General features: G+C 35.3%; 1 protein-coding gene across 1 annotated transcript in view; it reads left to right on the forward strand.

Annotated features, from left to right (window-relative positions):
• Positions 1 to 12,785: 12,785 nt before the first annotated feature.
• The window catches only part of LOC136834821 (serine-rich adhesin for platelets-like), an 18,559-nt gene continuing 12,085 nt past the window's right edge, over positions 12,786 to 19,259 (forward strand). The window contains exon 1 of the mRNA XM_067097577.1: positions 12,786 to 14,016. Coding sequence (XP_066953678.1) covers positions 13,893 to 14,016 — 124 coding nt within the window. The 5' untranslated portion in view covers positions 12,786 to 13,892. The remainder of the gene's footprint in view (positions 14,017 to 19,259) is intronic.

The raw sequence follows: 19,259 nt of genomic DNA on the forward strand, positions 1-19,259 counted from the left end.
GTATTAGCCTTCCGATAGTTCCAAAACCTTATAATCTCCGTATTTTCGTGATAGTTTAATCAAATCTGCAATAAAACCATCCATCACCTGCAATTCTGGAACTTGCAACTGTTGTATTTCTCTTAATGTTCATCTATATTAAATTGAACCCAATAGTATGTCTTTTGACAGCTCCAAAATCGTTATGATCTCCATATTTCCGTAATAGTTTATTCAATTTTGCAATGAAATCATGCACCATTTGCAATTCTGAAACTGGCAATTGTTGTATTTCGTTTAATATTCATCTAAATTAAATTTAACCCAGTAGTATTAGTCTTTTGTTAATTCCAAAAACGTTATAATCTCCGAATTTCCATAACAGTTTGATCAAACTCTGGTTGCATCTTCCCAGAGGGTAACTGACTGAGATATTGGTAATGTGAAAAAACCTTTAATAATTTTCTTAATGACTGTTGAATCTTGGTGATGTCAGCTCTTCATTTTATTTACTATATCTTAAACGTAAATATGTATTCAGTCTTTACCGGAAATGTAACTTATTGCAGAACATAAAAACTAATTACAACCAGAACAAGTAAAAAATGCGCAATCGAGTTTTCTGTACAGCCGCTACAGCAAATAATCAAGGCCACCGAAAACAGATCTATCTTTGGGTGGTCTCGGTATAATGCTGTATGAGCCGCGGCCCATGAAACTTTAACCACGACCAGGTGGTGGCCTATCCTATATCGTTGCCAGAAGCACGATGATGGCTAACTTTAACCTTAAATAAGATAAAACTCCTGAGGGTAGAGAGCTGCAATTTAGTATGTTTGATGATTGGAGGGTGGATGATCAACATACCAGTTTGCAGCCCTCTAGCCTCAGCACTTTTTAAGAAGTAGGGGGGACAGAAAAAGTGCGGACGGACAGACAAAACCGGCACAATAGTTTTCTTTTGCAGAAAACTAAAAAGGTGGTTAAATTTTACCTTCGACTCAACCATACCAAGTGTTCAAACCTTAGTTAGGAACGCTAGTGTAAAATTCTTTATTTGCATTATTCAGACATCACCGTCAATCCGTCTATTAAAATGCATACATCCACTCCATCAGGTCAATTTAAAACTCTTGTGTGTGTGTGTGTGTGTGTGTGTGTGTGTGTACTTATGAAATTATAAACCGGGAATGAACAGGGGTGTTTGAACATGAGCTGTCGTTTGAGTCAAGTTTACAATCTGGTTGCTTTATAAAGAAGATTTAGTAGGGAAAAAAAAAAAGCTGTTTGACTCAAGTTTAAAACCTACGGTATTTACTTTATAAAGAAGGTTTAGTAAAAATACGCTGTTCGACTCAATTTTAAATTCTGTTTACTTTATAAAGAAGATTTAGTAAAAAAAAAAAAGATGTTTGACTCAAGTTTAAACTCTGTTTACTTTATAAAGAAGATTTAGTAAAAAAATACCTGTTTGACTCAAGTTTAAAATCTGTTTACTTTATAAAGATTTAGTAAAACAAAAAAGCTGTTTGACTCAAGTTTAAAATCTTTTTACTTTATAAAGAAGATTTAGTAAAAAAAAAAAGCTTTTTTTATTCAATTTTAAAATCTGTTTACTTTATAAAGAAGATTTAGTAAAAAAAAAAAAGGCTGTTTGACTCACGTTTAAAATCTGTTTACTTTATAAAGAAGAGTTACTAAAAAAGAAAGCTACAGTAACAGATTTTTAATATCTATATATTATAACTTTAGTTAAAACTGAAAATAATTTTTTATGAAAAAAATTACATAAAAGATAAAGAAAACTTTACCCGCATTCAGCAGTAGATGTGACATCTATTTAGAATTTCACGTCTAATCTGGCCATACCGCAGCCAGTTACCTTCAAAGAAGCAGATCTTTCTTTCAGTCCTAAGGAAAGAAAGCTTGGAAGAATTCGATGTAAAGTAATAAAAGCAAAATGGTGTCTTTCGTCTGGTGAAATCCGTAGTAAACAAACCGCTGCCTGCAGGTATTAGTGGCCAAGCACCAACCTGCTGCTGACAGTATACAGGTACATGTTATATGTGTATACATGTGTAAGTATATACATAAACATATAACAATAGAGCGAGTCACTGGAAACTTCCTGGCACTCTCATGGAAACGAAAGCTTTAGCGAAAGCTCAAGACATTGAAAGCTTCCCAAGAGCCTTATCTATGGCGGGGGAAAAATACAAACATTTCCCGAGGGAATATAAACTCTCTGGTCTTCCCGGCACTGCCAACAACAGAGGGAAGAGATATTGCTGACAACAGCAAGGCACAGTTGAAAACTATAGTCACACTCGACAGTCTTTAGAGAAGCGACTGAATTGGAATTACTTCTTTCCTCTTCTGCTACAAGTCGAACAGATTGGTACACTCTCAGAAACCTTTATGACTTATTACGTCCAAAAGGATTAGATTATCACGGAGCCGTTTCAAACGCAAATCCCAACTTTTACTACTACTATAATATCGATGATCGAGTTCGTTGCATTATTTTCTTTGTATATTCTCTCTCTCTCTCTCTCTCTCTCTCTCTCTCTCTCTCTCTCTCTCTCTCTCTCTCTCTCTCTCTCAGCAACGATATTCATTTCCGCGTTCCACTGTTGTGAGCGGCAACTTTTTAATAAAAATGCCTACTTACGTTCGTCATTTTTTTTTTGTCGTTTTCTTCTTGTTGATTTGTGAATCCTACTAGTGTTCGAGATTTTCAATGTACCTGCGAATAAAATAGGATATTTGCTCACTGGATTTCAAATTCTAAGACAAGAAGAGGTCGAAGGTTTGAATGCCATGCCAATATATATGAATGAACTAAGAGACATTGATCACATAGGAAATCAGTTTTATGTCTGAAATTTTTATATTTCATTGTTATTGTGTTAACTTTCATCTTTTTCCCATTTCCTATTCTTGCAAATGGGATTCAGCCCTGAAACTCTGGGCTTTGGAAGTAAATGTGGAAATGTTCAGTGAGCAACCGGCTATTCACACACACACACACACACACACACACACACACACACACACACACACATGTATATATGTATATATGCAGTGCATATCTATATCTACATATTTATATATACATACAATTATATATACATACACATACATTTTATGTACACATATATATATATATATATATATATATATATATATATATATATATATATATATATATATATATATATATATAACTGTTTTTGTTTGTCTAAAATTTTAAAATTACTGCATTCTATATGATGGTATATATATATATATATATATATATATATATATATATATATATATATATATATATATATATATATATATATATATATATATATATATATACACAGTATATAATCTAACACGCACGCATGTAAAAAAAAAAAAAAAAACGCGGAAGCGAACGAGCCACATTGCCCTAAATGGTGTGCGACTAATTACTCTTCATTTAAGTCTTTCTCACAGCTTTAAAGACCAACTTCTGCGGGAGTCTCCGAGAGAAACCCCGCCATTAACGGCCCAGTGGAACACCCATGACGTCTGAGCTACCTGGATGGTCAAGATAATATCATAATCAGCGCCTGTCGTCCGCCATTTTGGGACTCCTGGCACAGATAATGGCAAGGCTTACATACTTTCACCCAGTTTTCAGAAGCGTTTAGGTAATGGCTCCGTTTAGCTGATTTAGCACAATGTCGAAGGAATTTATCGTGTGAGCAAAAGTATTTTAGTTACATATTTAATCATGGTATGCTCTGAGCGATATGAAATGTTAATAGATATGATTTGTAGGCCTCTGACCACAAAGATTACTACTTCAGAAGTTGCTTAATGAATCGACAAAAGCAAAATACTTGAAGATATCGAAGAGACACCGAAAGTCTTTCGTTTCCAAAATTAACTACAACGATGAAGACAATTTTATTATTAAGTTTTTCATTTTCAAAACCAGCTATGCCAGTGAAGGCATTTTTTTTTTATTAAAAATATATAAATGCACGGGCCTCTGCAGATAAATTTTGAAAACGGCAAGGAATTAAAAGACAAAATCCCTATCCTGTTAATGAAATCCCCATAGCACCCCCATGCCACCGCATCACATCCTTTTCGTCCCAAAAGAAATCCAGAGCCCGTGCTGGCATAAGACCCCCTAATTTAAAACTGAACTAAACCGACCCATTTTATTCTCTATATCACACATATTTCGGTAACAGAGAGAGAGAGAGAGAGAGAGAGAGAGAGAGAGAGAGAGAGAGAGAGAGAGAGAGAGAGAATCGATTATATGCCCGTAATTTGTGTAAGAATCGCGCTTACATTCTACCCATCATTCCTAAAACCTGAAACAAACCCTAGGGGTCTGGTGCACGCGGACATGAGCCAGTCTGCAGTCACACCTCCCATGCCGTCCTCAAGCCCGGGCAATAGAAAATAAGCAAATTAATACGTAAAAATAAATAGAAAAAATTTTACTTGAATTTGCAACAATCCTTAGGGACTTCGGAACAAGGCACAAAAGGTCATAACGAGTCCCGGAAGAGAGAGAGAGAGAGAGAGAGAGAGAGAGAGAGAGAGAGAGAGAGAGAGAGAGAGAGAGAATGGAATGGAATATAAAATTTAGGCCAATGGTCAAGCACTGGGACCTACGAGGTCATTCAGAGCTGAAAGGGAAATTGAATGTAGAAAGGCTTGAAAGGTGCAACAGGAGGAAAACCTCTCAGTTGCACTATGAAACTAGCGTTAGGAGAGGGTGGATAGCAAGATGGAAGAGAGAGAACATGAACGGAGGTAGAGTAAAAGGAATGAAAGGGGTTGCAGCTAGGGGCCGAAGGGACGCTGCAAAGAACCTTAAATAGTGCCTACAGTGTACCGCGTGAGGTGCACTGGCGGCACTAACACCCCCTACCCTACGGAGAGAGAGAGAGAGAGAGAGAGAGAGAGAGAGAGAGAGAGAGAGAATCAGGAAATGTTATGCCGGTCAGAACACGTGTGACAATCGTTCCTCCTGCTACGTGACGGTAAGGCGGTTGTCACAGGGAATAATTGTCCGTCACGTGGCGCCGTCACGTACTCTCTACGCCTTTCATTGTTCACACGTGAAGTAACTGACCGGAAAATAAAATAAGATGGTAATAAAAGAAAAAGGAAAAAAAGTCTGGAGAAAGGTAGAATTCCTATCTAGAGACATGACACTCGTTCTGGAATACGTTATTAAGAATTGATATCATACGAAATTACATACCGCATTCGAAAGCATAGCATTAAAATTCGATGCAATAATGTGGAATTACACGATAATCATACAATAGGCTTCATTATTTCCGCGTCACGTATCGGCAATTTTCGCTTATGATAAACAGTGTTCAATATTTAACGGTGCGCCTTGATATTATACCATTTCGGCGCCTAATATTAAATTTTTACTGTAAGGCAAAAAATATCATTATTTGATTCCGCACTGTAATATCATGAAATTATTCTATTGTGTGACAAGAAAATATCTATTTTTGATACACATTGGCAATAAAGAAAGTGTACAGTTTTTTTGTTTTTTTTTTTACAAAAAATCCAGGTACATTTTTTAAATTTCATCAATAGATCTCATTCTTTCAGGAAATAATTAAACGCGACAATATACTTTCTCATTTCTGCTTTGAGTAAGTACATTCATTCTCGCTTGGAAAAACATTTGTTTCTTTCTGTTTCGGGTAAATTCTGAAGAAACACTCTCGCTCTAAAAAGACAGTTTGTTTATATGAATTTATATCTATTTATACATTCTTAGGAGGCGTTCTTTTTTTTCAAGTTAGTGGAAAAAACCCTTCTTCTTCCCTCGCCTTAAGCATAGAGTTATGTACCTGGTAGTTATTCAGTTTTTTTTGGGTGATTAACAAGTGTAAAAAAATCTTATCAGAAAAAAAAATTATTTTCTGGGGACCAGAAAGTTAAAGCTAATATCGTCTTCAGCTCCTCTTCAAAGAGGTATAATTATATATATTATCTATATACGTTCTATATATACTATACATATATACTATATATATATTTTATACAAGCATTTGTAATACAGACATTGTGTGAGTATGTATATATATATATATATATATATATATATATATATATATATATATATATATATATATATATATATATATATATATATATATATATATTTTACGTGTAATAAATATTATATATAAAAATCTATATATATATTAAAATTATATAGTGTATAAGTTTATATTCAATACATTAATTTCTAATCAGCCCGTCTACCTAGAAAGACGGATAAATACTAAGACGACCTTACTATGCCTACGTTATAGAATACTAAATTGAGAGAGAGAGAGAGAGAGAGAGAGAGAGAGAGAGAGAGAGAGAGAGAGAGAGAGAGAGGTGATGCTTTTCAGTTAAAAGACTGCAAATTTTTCGCGTTTAAAAGAAAGTAAGAATAAAACCGAGTTGTAACCACGGAACTATGACTCAAATTATTCTGCCGAGTCATCCCGATCTTGCATAGTGGAAGAGAACGACTCATTTGCAAAGGAAAGTCGCCGATTGCTTAATTGCTATTGCTTAACTTCGCTCGCTCGATTTCCGTGTCCTCAAGTCTGCCTGTGCTTGACTGGCTCCAAAAATAATCATGGTCCTCGATAGCAATTTTTTTTTTAATAGAAATATATTCATTTTGGTATCATGGTTTCATTTTGCTGATATAGCTATATCAGCATTATTATTATTATTATTATTATTATTATTATTATTATTATTATTATTATTATTATTATTATTATTATTATTATTATTCTGAAGATCAAACCCTATTCATAAGGAACAAGCACACAGGGGCCATTTAATATCATGATATTATTATTATTATTATTATTATTATTATTATTATTATTATTATTATTATTATTATTATTATTATTATTATTATTATTATGCAGATCAAACCCTACACATAAGGAACAAGCGCATAAACTAAATTTCTTAATCTTTTAACCCACGAAACTTCTCAAATAAAAAGGTGAAAAACTAAAAAATGTCAAAATAAAAAGGTGAAAAACTAAAAAAAAAAAATGTCAAAATAAGGAGAAAAAATAAAGAATGTCATCGAATAAAAAAACTGAAATAAAGAAAAAACCTCACGTAGTGTTTTCAGATATTCTTCGTTGTAAGAGAAGAAATCTAGAACAAGTCTACAGCAACTGAATAAAACTGACCCCGTTTTATTCTCCAGTCACACAATTAGAGAGAGAGAGAGAGAGAGAGAGAGAGAGAGAGAGAGAGAGAGAGAGAGAGAGAGAGAGAGAGAGAGAGAGAAATTTGAATTTCATAATACAGTCGACTGCTATGAATTTGCTAATTTAGCACTTTCGGAGGAGGAGGAGGAGGAGAGAGAGAGAGAGAGAGAGAGAGAGAGAGAGAGAGAGAGAATAACTTCAAATACAATAGACTGCTATGAATTTGCTAGTTTAGCACTTTCAGAGAAGAGAGAGAGAGAGAGAGAGAGAGAGAGAGAGAGAGAGAGAGAGAGAGAGAGAGAGAGAGAGAGAATAACTTCATAATACAATAGACTGCTATGAATTTGCTAGTTTAGCACTTTCAGAGAGAGAGAGAGAGAGAGAGAGAGAGAGAGAGAGAGAGAGAGAGAGAGAGAGAGAGAGAGAGAGAGAGAATTTAAATAATTATACAATACAATAGACTGCTATGAATTTACTAATTTAGCACTTTCAGAGAAGAGAGAGAGAGAGAGAGAGAGATTTATAGTTAACATTCCTGTGCCTGTAACTGGAATAGGATCGGTCCCTACAATCTCATAACTCTCATCACTTAGGTGTGAGAATCGTAAATGGCCTCTTTGCCTGAGAGTATGCTAAGAAAGGCTAGATGTATCTTCAGCTATGTATCTTCAGTACTGTATCCTGAAAGATATATCTCTATGAGTATATCTCTCAAAATGTATCATGTGTCGGCAAGGATGTATCCTTTATGTATTTTCAGTACTGCATACCTAATGTTGTATCATCAAAGATCCGTTTACGTTTAATGCGTAGAATGATTTCAGAGGCTTTCCACATCCCCATTCGAAAATGAGGATTTAATCAAGAGATTTTCAAAATAGGGGGTACTGCCGTCACTGCACCTCGTGAGGTGCATTGTAGGCATTGCTTAAGGTTCTTTGCAGCGTGCCTTCGGCCCCAAGCTGCAATCGCTCTCATTCCTTTCACTGTATCTCCGTTCGTATTTTCTTTCTTCCATCTTATTTTCCACCTTTCAAACCTTTTCCACCTTTCAAACCTTTTACTCTGTTTCCGTTTCAGCGCTGAATACGTCATAGGTCCCAGTGCTTACCCTTTGGCCTAAATTCTAAATTCAATTCAATTCAAAATGTGCGAATACTGTGGAGTTCTGCAATATTGGGTCCAAGGAACAAAGAAAAATTAAAGGGTAACTGGCATGAGATTTACAACGGTCATATTCGCTCCAAACCCGGATAAAAGAGGGGAAGACTATAAAAAATAAAGCCCTCCGTATTCTTAAAAGTTAATAAAAGATAAAGTTGAAGGAAAAACCCCTGTAAGCAAACGGTACTTAATTTTCTGCTCATGCTATGGAACATTTGAGAGGTATTAAGTAATTACAAGGGTTAAATGAATGTTTTTCTTTGCGAGTACAGATTTCTGAAAGCACGTCTTTGACACAAGGTTTAACTCTAAAACTGTGAGTCAAAAGAGGACTCAAGTTCAAAAAACAATTTTCACTTACACAAAAGTGTAGCCAGGGGCCACCAGCTTGTTCTGCCGAATTCGCGAATTTCTTCCTGTGGTGCACTAAAGGTGGTTTATAAGTCAATACAAAATAAATGATTTGGGGGTAGAAATAGCTCAGGACCGAAGCTCAGGAGAGAGAGAGAGAGAGAGAGAGAGAGAGAGAGAGAGGGGGGGGCCTCCCTGTATTCTGGCGAACGGAGGTGAAGAGGGTGAGAGCAGAAGAGCCCATATCATGAGCATTACTGCTCGGCGGAGCCTTAATAGTTATAGTGGTAGTATAGAAAAAAATTATCTTATTCAATAACCCCAAAAGAAGAGTCAGTGACCATGAACCCCTTCTGCCAAAATTTAATGACCTATTAGGAAGCTTTACGTTCAATTAAAATGCAATCACTCACAAATCTTAAGAAATTCGTGAAAAATGCTTTAACTCAGCTCAACTGTCAATGTATGAAATTAGGATAAAACTGTCTTTAATTTCGGCCGTTATGGGGGCAACCTACCTTGCATGCATGGCATACTGTTGGCAGTAACTGGATACTGGAGGGTATTAAAGTTAGCTGCACTGATTTCTAATTTTGCAATTTTTCCGTTAGCCACGGGCTCTCCTTACTCAGCTGTTCAACTCCTTTGACTCTGTTTTGATCCAATTTCTAATCTCCCATTCAAAAAACATTCTTCGTGATGATCAGTTATAAAAGTCTAGATATAGTGATCTCATGTAACTACCTTTCACTATCGACCCAAGATGACCCTTTAAATAAAACTTTCCACCATTGACCCCAGTCGACCCTTTAATCTGAAGCTCAATTCACTCAAAATTGTGGGAATACTGAGGCTGGATGCGACCAAAACTGGGAAGCAAGTGAACCTAATTTCGGTTTAGTTAGCAAGAACGGAGTAAAATTTCCACAGAAATTAGGAAGAGAGAGAGTCTTCTTTCGTCTACAACAGCAGTTCTTAACAAGGGGGTTCGCACCCCTAGGGGGTGCGATACTGGTTCCTAAGGGGTGCCAGAATGCCTATGAATAATTAAAGCAAAATATATTTTTATATACGCATGTTATTTGTTCCGAAAAAAAAATAAAAATAAGATAAAATAAAATAAATATAATGATTATTATTATTGAAAAATACTCATGGTAGCGTGAGTCTTAAAATGGAGAAGCAAATCCTTCTTATTATTATTATTATTATTATTATTATTATTGCTACACCAGTGCTCTGAGCTACAGATAAACCTACATCTAATATCCTAATGATTAAAAAATGTAGTTTTGTTGTTAATACACATCATATCAACTTGGAATTTTAGCTTATTTTTTTTTATTTCAGCAATTCAGGTGGTGCGAGAACTGACTGCTTAATTGAAAGGGGCGCATACATCTGAAAAAGTTTAAGAACCACTGATCTAAAATCAGAATGGAATTTCATCCTTCCATTTCAACCAAATCGCCAACGATGTCATTCCCAATTTACCTAAACTGAGACGCAACAGCGTATAATTTCGGCTGAAGATACGACGCCACAGGACCTTCAACATCTACCGAAATTACGACGAGAGATGAACCTTCGACAGCGACCGAATTAGAAAAACTGTGCTTTGCCGCTCACGATAAATCACCCAGCCAGTGAAAACTGATTTCTAGCGAGAGCTTTCTTCGGAACGTCATCCACAACAATCGCACTGCCAGAATGACATCAAACTCCACCAGGCGGCAACGGACGCAGTGGCCCATAACTGTAGCGAAATCTGTTTACATCAGCTGATGCATAACTGAGATTGAACAGTTAAGCGAACGTGATGTCAGTTAGGCAACTCAAATAGAATTATTCGCAAGAGCGAAGGCGGGCGGGAAGGGCAACCAGGTCCTCTTTTCCAGTCCAGGCCAGGGAAGGGAGGGAGGGCAGATTGCAAGAGTTAGGAAAACTGGAGCAGGACGAGAGTTCCAAAGCTTAGCCGAGAGGGAACGAAGCAGCCACTGTGCACAGATAAAAACAGAAAACTGCCTGACAGCACAAGTTGAAGGCCGACAGAACAGCCTGCAAAAATAAACACGAAGATGGTTTATTATTATTATTATTATTATTAGTAGTAGTAGTAGTAGCACTAGTAGTAGTAGTTTTGAAAAGCACATCCTCTGCTTCGGAGTCCTGCTCAATAAGTTACTGGCCCTCCGTCTTGTTCTGTCACAGGTGACTGGTGAATATTTAAAATGCACGACACGAATAAAATGAAAACAAGATGAATTACAGATACAGAGTGAAGTTACAAGTTTCTCTTCAGTTTCCATGAGAGAGAGAGAGAGAGAGAGAGAGAGAGAGAGAGAGAGAGAGAGAGAGAGAGATCTTACATTCTTTTCCACGTACTTTCTTCATTGCTTTCCACTACAACTTATTTGTGTCAGTGGAATAAGACCTTGCTCTTCACAGAATCTCTCTCTCTCTCTCTCTCTCTCTCTCTCTCTCTCTCTCTCTCTCTCTCTCCTTCCTTCAGAACCTACCAAAATATACCTCTGGAAGGAAACCATCTTGTAGAGTCAATGGAATAAGACATTCCTCCGCACACAATCTCTCTCTCTCTCTCTCTCTCTCTCTCTCTCTCTTCCTTCAAAACCCACCAAAATACACCTATGGGAGGAACCCACCTTTTTGAGTCACTGGAATAAGACCTTCCTCCACACACAATCTCTCTCTCTCTCTCTCTCTCTCTCTCTCTCTCTCTCTCTCTCTCTCTCTCTCTCAAAACCTACCAAAATACACCTGTGGGAGGAACCCCACCTGTTTGAGTCACTGGAATAAGACCTTGCTCCACACAGAACCTCTCTCTCTCTCTCTCTCTCTCTCTCTCTCTCTCTCTCTCTCTCTCTCTACCCAAATACACCTGTGGGAGGAACCCACCTGCTTCAATCATTTCAATAACACCCTACTTTCCCCCATAAGAGATTTCTCTGCTTTTGGGCATTGACGAAAATTCCCACTTTCTCTTCCTCTGGACCAAACCTCGACAGCTGCCCAGTGTTGAGAACAATACACCACTTCGCACTATGTCAGGCGTGAATGGCCAACTAACCTTCGGCATCGGGAAGACAGTATGTGCCCACCATGTGGTATTCTTGGGTAGGGCGCCTTCGGGAGTGAAAATATGGGGCATGAAACGGCTCGCTTGTCAACAGTTTCTCTCGCGCATGGCACTGTAGAGATGTTGAGCAGAAATATAATAATAATAATAATAATAATAATAATAATAATAATAATAATAATAATAATAATAATAATAATAACAACCATATAAACTGTAACGAAAAGAGCCGGGCTTCTTCCAAAACTCGAATAAAAGTGGAAGGCTGAGGGAAGGGCATAAGACGTTCCTTTCTCGTACAAAACCAGAAGGGTCTGAGAATTTACAGCAGACCTTACTTTTCTGGGGGCAAGCGGCAATGCGCTAAAAAAAAAGGGCCTTTTGTAAAAATTAAAAAAACCTGTTATTTTAAACTTGCACCAAACGTTAGCAGTCTGGGAAAAGTGACAATGGGCCACGACGAGGCACGAAAACCAGTAGGATAAGCCTAAGGGCAGAACATTCAATTTTCAATTACTTGCAAATGCATAATTTTTTTCAGACATTATAAAAAAGAGGAACTGGAACTTGCAACACACTTAGCGAGTTGGTGCAAATAGCAATGGGATACAATGAGGCCATATGGCCAATAAAATAAGTGGCAGAGTGAATAATATATTCAGTGATTAACATCGCACTTACGCATATAAATCTTTCAGGTGTCAACCGAACATTGCCAAGCGTTACTGACACTTATATCAGCACTTGCCACTCTAGTATAACCGACGAGACAGTGGGCTACAATGAGATCCAAAAAACTACCAGAATACGAAAGAGCAACGCATTCAGTTTTTAATTATTCTCGAAACTCAATTAAAGCCTCTCTGGAATGTCTTCCTGGACTGCACATCACGCTGGGAGCAGTTCAGAACGAAAGGCGAAACGGCGTGGGACCCAAATTCTCGCCCTCTCCACCCCTCCCCTTCCTTCAAACTCAGCTCAGTGATGATCACTTTCGTTCGGTGCCGGGAACGGGAGAAATCAACCTCTGGATAGCCAGCAGATAGCGGCTGGAAGTCGCGAGAGAAGGGTTAGCGTGGCCAGGTGCTCGAGAAGATGCTCAGTTAACGGGAGCTTCCAGCTTTATCAACCGGGCGTTTAAAACAGCCTTCGACTTCGAGGAGCATCCGTCTCTTGGTGGATTTCGACTGAGTTTCTGGTAGAAGGAAGCGTCTAACTTTTGGCGGACATTTTTTTTTTTTTTGCAAAGAACTGTTGATAATAATCTACATTTCTGCGGACGTGTAGTGAACTCCTGTCGTTCGAAGAGATCAAGATTGCGGACACTGGCAAACAACTGTTGATGCAGGAGTTCAAGTTCTGCGGACACTGGCGAATTTTTGCTAATAGAGGAGTCAGATTTTTTTTTTGGTGGAAATAAGCCTTCTAGCAGACAAGACATCAACTCCAGTTGCTACGCCGTTCCAAGTCTTGGCAGACATTTAACAAACAACAGTCGATAGAAACGCCAATCCTTTCGGCAACCGAGTGATCGACTTCACTTGGTAGAAGCGTGAAACATTTTGAAAGACAATCAGTTTTCAATGAAGTTTTTTCAAATTTTAGGAAATCTCTTCGCTTGCATTCAGAATTCGTTTTATTTTATTCTCCGTGATTTGATCAAGCAACACTGAAAAACTGATGCAAAAATACAACATACTAAAGGACGTAACATCAATGAAACCTGACCATTCAGATTAACCCGATTCGAACGAAATCGTGAACAATTCGAACTGCGCTTCGGAAACGACGAAAAAAAAGTGACCCCACGAATGAAATAAAGCTGAAATAACAGTAACATCAGGTAATAACGTTATCTAACATGAAATTACAATCGTGTGAACATCGCATAACCTATCTGAAAACGTGAAGCAGTAAAACATCCTGTAGTGACAACTGACACTGATATTTGGGAAGTGTCTCGTTTGAGTTGCAAGGTCTCATTACCAGGTGACTCTGAAGTGTCTCCCGCTCGGTAACGAAGTCAGGAAGCCAAGATGGCGCCAGGCATCACGAGAGTACTGACGTCATTCGTTATCCTGGCCATTTCCTTCAGCCTTCAGACGACTGAAGCTGCTCCCAAGTGGAGACCCGCTGCCATCAGTAATAGAAGGAGTTCAGGTAAGCTCTCTCTCTCTCTCTCTCTCTCTCTCTCTCTCTCTCTCTCTCTCTCTCTCTCTCTCTCTCTCTGACAGTATATAACTCAGTGAATTTTTTCTTTGGAGGTTCGACGAGTTGCTGATGGGCGATAGTGTTATGGAATTTGACTAAACTGTGGGTTTATACTTACTTGAGCAATTAATGGGCAAATGTGGCACTGACTCTTGTCATGTATTTTCTCTGAAGCCACCGCTATCAGAGGAAACTGCTTACACAATATATATTTATATATATATATATATATATATATATATATATATATATATATATATATATACTGTATACTGTATATATATATATATATATATATATATATATATATATATATATATACAGTATACAGTATATATATATATACTGTATATATATGTATATTATACATATATATATATATATATATATATATATATATATATATATATATATATATATTATATATATATATATATATATATATATATATATATATATATATATATATATATATATATATATATATCTACATACATACACGAATATTGTTAGGTCAACCAACTAAAATTCATTGTCTTTGCATTGGTCGTAAAAAGCACTACCCAGCCACTACGGCCCTATGAAAAAATAACATTAAACATTTTTTTTTTTAAACTCCCAGCACAGCCTTGGAGTAGAGAGCCTCTGCCTACGTAAAAAAAAAAAAAAAAAAGAACAAACGAAAAATTGTATGACTTTGCTAAAACTTCGGAGAAAGTCAACCACCAAGGAGGTAGTACATTGTCGGCGAAGGAAAAAAACAATGGTTGGCCATTTGAAGAGGCCCCGTAAATTTGGGAAATGCAGAGCCGATAGCCAGCTGCTTGTTCCGTCAACATATGGGGTTTCCTTTATGTGTCTTTGACGTGTCATTTTTTCTTTCGTTGAAATGTCTGTAAAAAAAAATTATGACTGCAGTAGAACACATTTTTTTCTTTTGTTAAATTGCCTCTACAAAAACAAAAACAAAAAACATGACTGCAGTATAACATTTTTTTTACATAGTCTCTAAAATATATAAAAATTACATAATTTTTTTTTTAAATGTCTCTAAAAACGTGACAATTACATTAAAGCACATTCTTTTGTTAAGATGTCTATAAAAAAAGACAATTACATTAAAACACATTCTTTTGTTAAAACGTCTCTACCAAAAAAAAAAGGCAATTACATTAAAACATTCTTTTGTTAAGGTCTCTATAAAAAAAAAGACAATTACATTAAAACACACTCTTTTGTCAAAATGTCTCTAAAAATAATGGCAATTACATTAAAACACATCCTTTTCTTGAAGTATCTCCAAAAAAAAAAAAAAAAAAAAAATGACTCCAGTACATTTTTCTTTTGTTAAAATGTCTCCAAAAATTGACAATTACATTAAAATAAATTCTTTTGTTAAAATGTCTACAAAAATAAAAAAAAAACTGACTGCACTACAACATTTTTTCTTTAGTTAAAATGTGAAAAAAAAATCTAAAAAATATGACTGCATTAAAACATTTTTTCTTTTGCTAAAATGTCTTTAAAAAATAACTGCCCTAAAACACTTTTTTTTCTTCCGTTAAAATGTCACTACCATAAAAAAATGACTGCATTAAAAAAAATTGTTTTTCAAATGTCTCGACAAAAAAGAAGAAAAAAAAAAAAGAAACTTGGGATTGGAAAGCAAAAAGACGTAAAAAAAAAGTTTCTTATTTGGGGTCGGTGAAAGTTTTGAATATGATTAATAAATAAATAATTTAAACAGTCACAGGTTATTAATTTCGATAAATTATGGCGAGGTTAATGAATAGAAAATTGGTAAAATTTATGTAGAATAACGAGCGAATATTATCAGAATGACGATACCTCATTATTATTATTATTATTATTATTATTATTATTATTATTATTATTATTATTACTTAAACCTCTCACGCTTTAAAAGGCTGTGCATTTGTGCATAACGTATAACTTTTATACGTATATACTTGCACATACATGAGAGGACTGAGACCGAAAATCCTGGTCCTTAGGACGCTACGTACCGTCCTACAACTCGGTCTAAGGAACCTTCAATCTACCCTGCAGAAATATTTAACATAGCTATACACATTGCATATCTATCTATCTATATATATATATATATATATATATATATATATATATATATAATATATATATATATATATATATATATATATATATATATATATATATATATATATATATATATATAATGTGGAAAAATCAAGGCTATATTTCAGAGACTGAACTATCTCTCTCCTCAGGTAATTTTGCCTGAGGAGAGAGACAGTTCGTCTCTGAAATATAGCCTTTATTTTCCACATTTTGGTTTTTATGGGCTCCTTATATTTGATATATATATATATATATATATATATATATATATATATATATATATATATATATATATATATATATATATATATATATATATATATATATATATATATATATATATATATATATATATATATATATATATATAAAAGTATACCTTAGTTTTACCAGACCACTGAGCTGATTAACAGCTCTCCTAGGGCTGGCCCGAAGGATTAGACTTATTTTACGTGGCTAAGAACCAATTGGTTACTTAGCAACGGGACCTACAGCTTATTGTGGAATCCGAACCACATTATAGCGAGAAATGAATTTCTATCGCCAGAAATAAATTCCTCTAACTCTTCATCAGCCGGCCGGGGGAATTGAACTCCGACCCATCGAGTGACAGTCCGAGGCTATACCGACTCAGCCAACGAAGGGCTATGATATATATATATATATATATATATATATATATATATATATATAATATATATATATAATTTTTTTTTCTTGTAAAGGAGGTAATGGAGGGTGATAGGTCAGGAGGAAGACCTAAAAACTGTTGAATATATGGCATGAAAGAGTTACTGGAAATGATGAGTCCTCAACATCCTGGAAACGATACAGTGTTGAAGGAAACGATCAATTCACAATGATTCTACGGGTGTTCGACATGCTGCTAATGAACTTCATATGTAGGTGTATGAAAAAGCTAATGTTAAATTCATTCATGAATCAGTTCGCTGAAGTATGAATGCGGCAGTGATCACTGTCCTATCCTTTTCTCGACAGCCACCTATATCAGGATGTTCCTTTCGGACTACAGAACCAGTTCGTTAACAGAAAAAGAAAAACAAGTACTAAATTACATAGATACAAACGTTAAACGTTTTTAATTATGTCATTAAAAGAAAAAGACAAACAAGTACCAAATTACATAAATGCAAACGTTAAACGGTTTTAATTATGTCATCAACATACAAAAATAAATAAATCCATAAATAAATGTCTAATTAGTGCTAAGTTTGAAGGCAAGATGTGAAAGTTGCCCAAAGCAAAAAGAAAGAGCTGCTGAAGCACCAACCGAGAGAAAACACATGAGAGAGAGAGAGAGAGAGAGAGAGAGAGAGAGAGAGAGAGAGAGTAAAAATTGACATTCTCCAAACAATAACCATGGCCACAACCACAATAATAACAGCAAAAGCAGTAACAATAATATTCAAATGGCAACAGCGAGATATTCTACCTTTTTCCGCTTCTAGACAGACCACTTAATCACGAGAGAGAGAGAGAGAGAGAGAGAGAGAGAGAGAGAGAGAGAGAGAGAGAGAGAGAGAGAGAGAGAGAGAGAGAGAGAACATTAACGTCATCCCCTTATTTATGAAAATCAACAACAATAATGATGTCAATAACCATGGCCTCAATCAAAATAATAATAATAATAATAATAATAATAATAATAATAATAATAAGAAGAAGAAGAAGAAGAAGAAGAAGAAGAAGAAGAAGAAGTAGCAATAACAATAATATTCACATTCCAACCCTAAGATATTCTACATTTTCTCCCTATTTAGACAAACCACTTAATCACGAGAGAGAGAGAGAGAGAGAGAGAGAGAGAGAGAGAGAGAGAGAGAGAGAGAGAGAGAGAGAGAGAGAACATTACCGTCATCCCCTTATTTATGAAAATCAACAACAATAATGATGTCAATAACCATGGCCTCCATCAAAATAATAATAATAATATAATAATAATAATAATAATAATAATAATAATAATAATAATAATAATAATAATAATAATAATAATAATAATAATAATAATAATACCGCACCAAATACCACCAAAAGCAATAACAATAATATTCACATTCCAATCGTAAGATATGCTACAATTTCTCCCTACCTGGACACAGCAATAAATAAAAAAAAAAAAAATAAGGCGTGAAATTCAGACAGATAGACACGAGAGTAAACGTCAACAATGGCGGCCATATGGCTGACGTTTCCTTATAATCATCATCTTCTTCTTGCGATTTCACGGCCACTTCATGGCCACTCTCATCTGTCACTTCGGACGTCGATCGGATGTGCCGAGTTTCCACTTCAGAGGCGACTCTTTCTCTCTGACCTACATTATCGGTTATGTATGTGCCACATAGTGCCATCTTTTTTTCCGTTTAGGCTATATGAATTTATACGGTCAACTGTTTTTTTTTTATTTGTTTATCTAGATTTATAGTGTCTTCTGTTTTTTCCCGTTTATGTAAAATTATACGGTCAACTGTTTTTTTTTTCTGTTTATCTAGATTTATTTATAGTGTCATCTGTTTTTTCCCGTTTATCTCAATGTATAGTGTCATCTGTTTTTTCCGTTTATATATATTTATAGTGTCATCTGTTTTTTCCCGTTTATATAAATTTACGGTATAGTGTCATCTGTTTTTTCCCGTTTATATAAATTTATAGTGTCATCTGTTTTTTCCCGTTTCTATAGATTTATAGTGTCATCTCTTTTTTCCCGTTCAAATAAATTTATAGTGTCATCTGTTTTTTCCCGTTTAAATAAATTTATAGTGTCATCTGTTTTTCCCGTTTATATATATTTATAGTGTCATCTGTGTTTTCCCGTTTATATAAATTTACGGTATAGTGTCATCTGTTTTTTCCTGTTTATATAAATTTATAGTGTCATCTGTTTTTTCCCGTTTAAATAAATTTATAGTGTCATCTGTTTTTTCCCGTTTATATAAATTTATAGTGTCATCTGTTTTTTCCCGTTTCTATAAATTTATAGTGTCACCTGTTTTTCCCGTTCATATAAATTTATAGTGTCATCTGTTTTTTTCCCGTTTATATAAATT

This window comes from Macrobrachium rosenbergii, chromosome 54 (genome assembly GCF_040412425.1).
Source record: "Macrobrachium rosenbergii isolate ZJJX-2024 chromosome 54, ASM4041242v1, whole genome shotgun sequence".
In the NCBI taxonomy this organism is placed as follows: Eukaryota; Metazoa; Arthropoda; class Malacostraca; order Decapoda; family Palaemonidae; genus Macrobrachium; species Macrobrachium rosenbergii.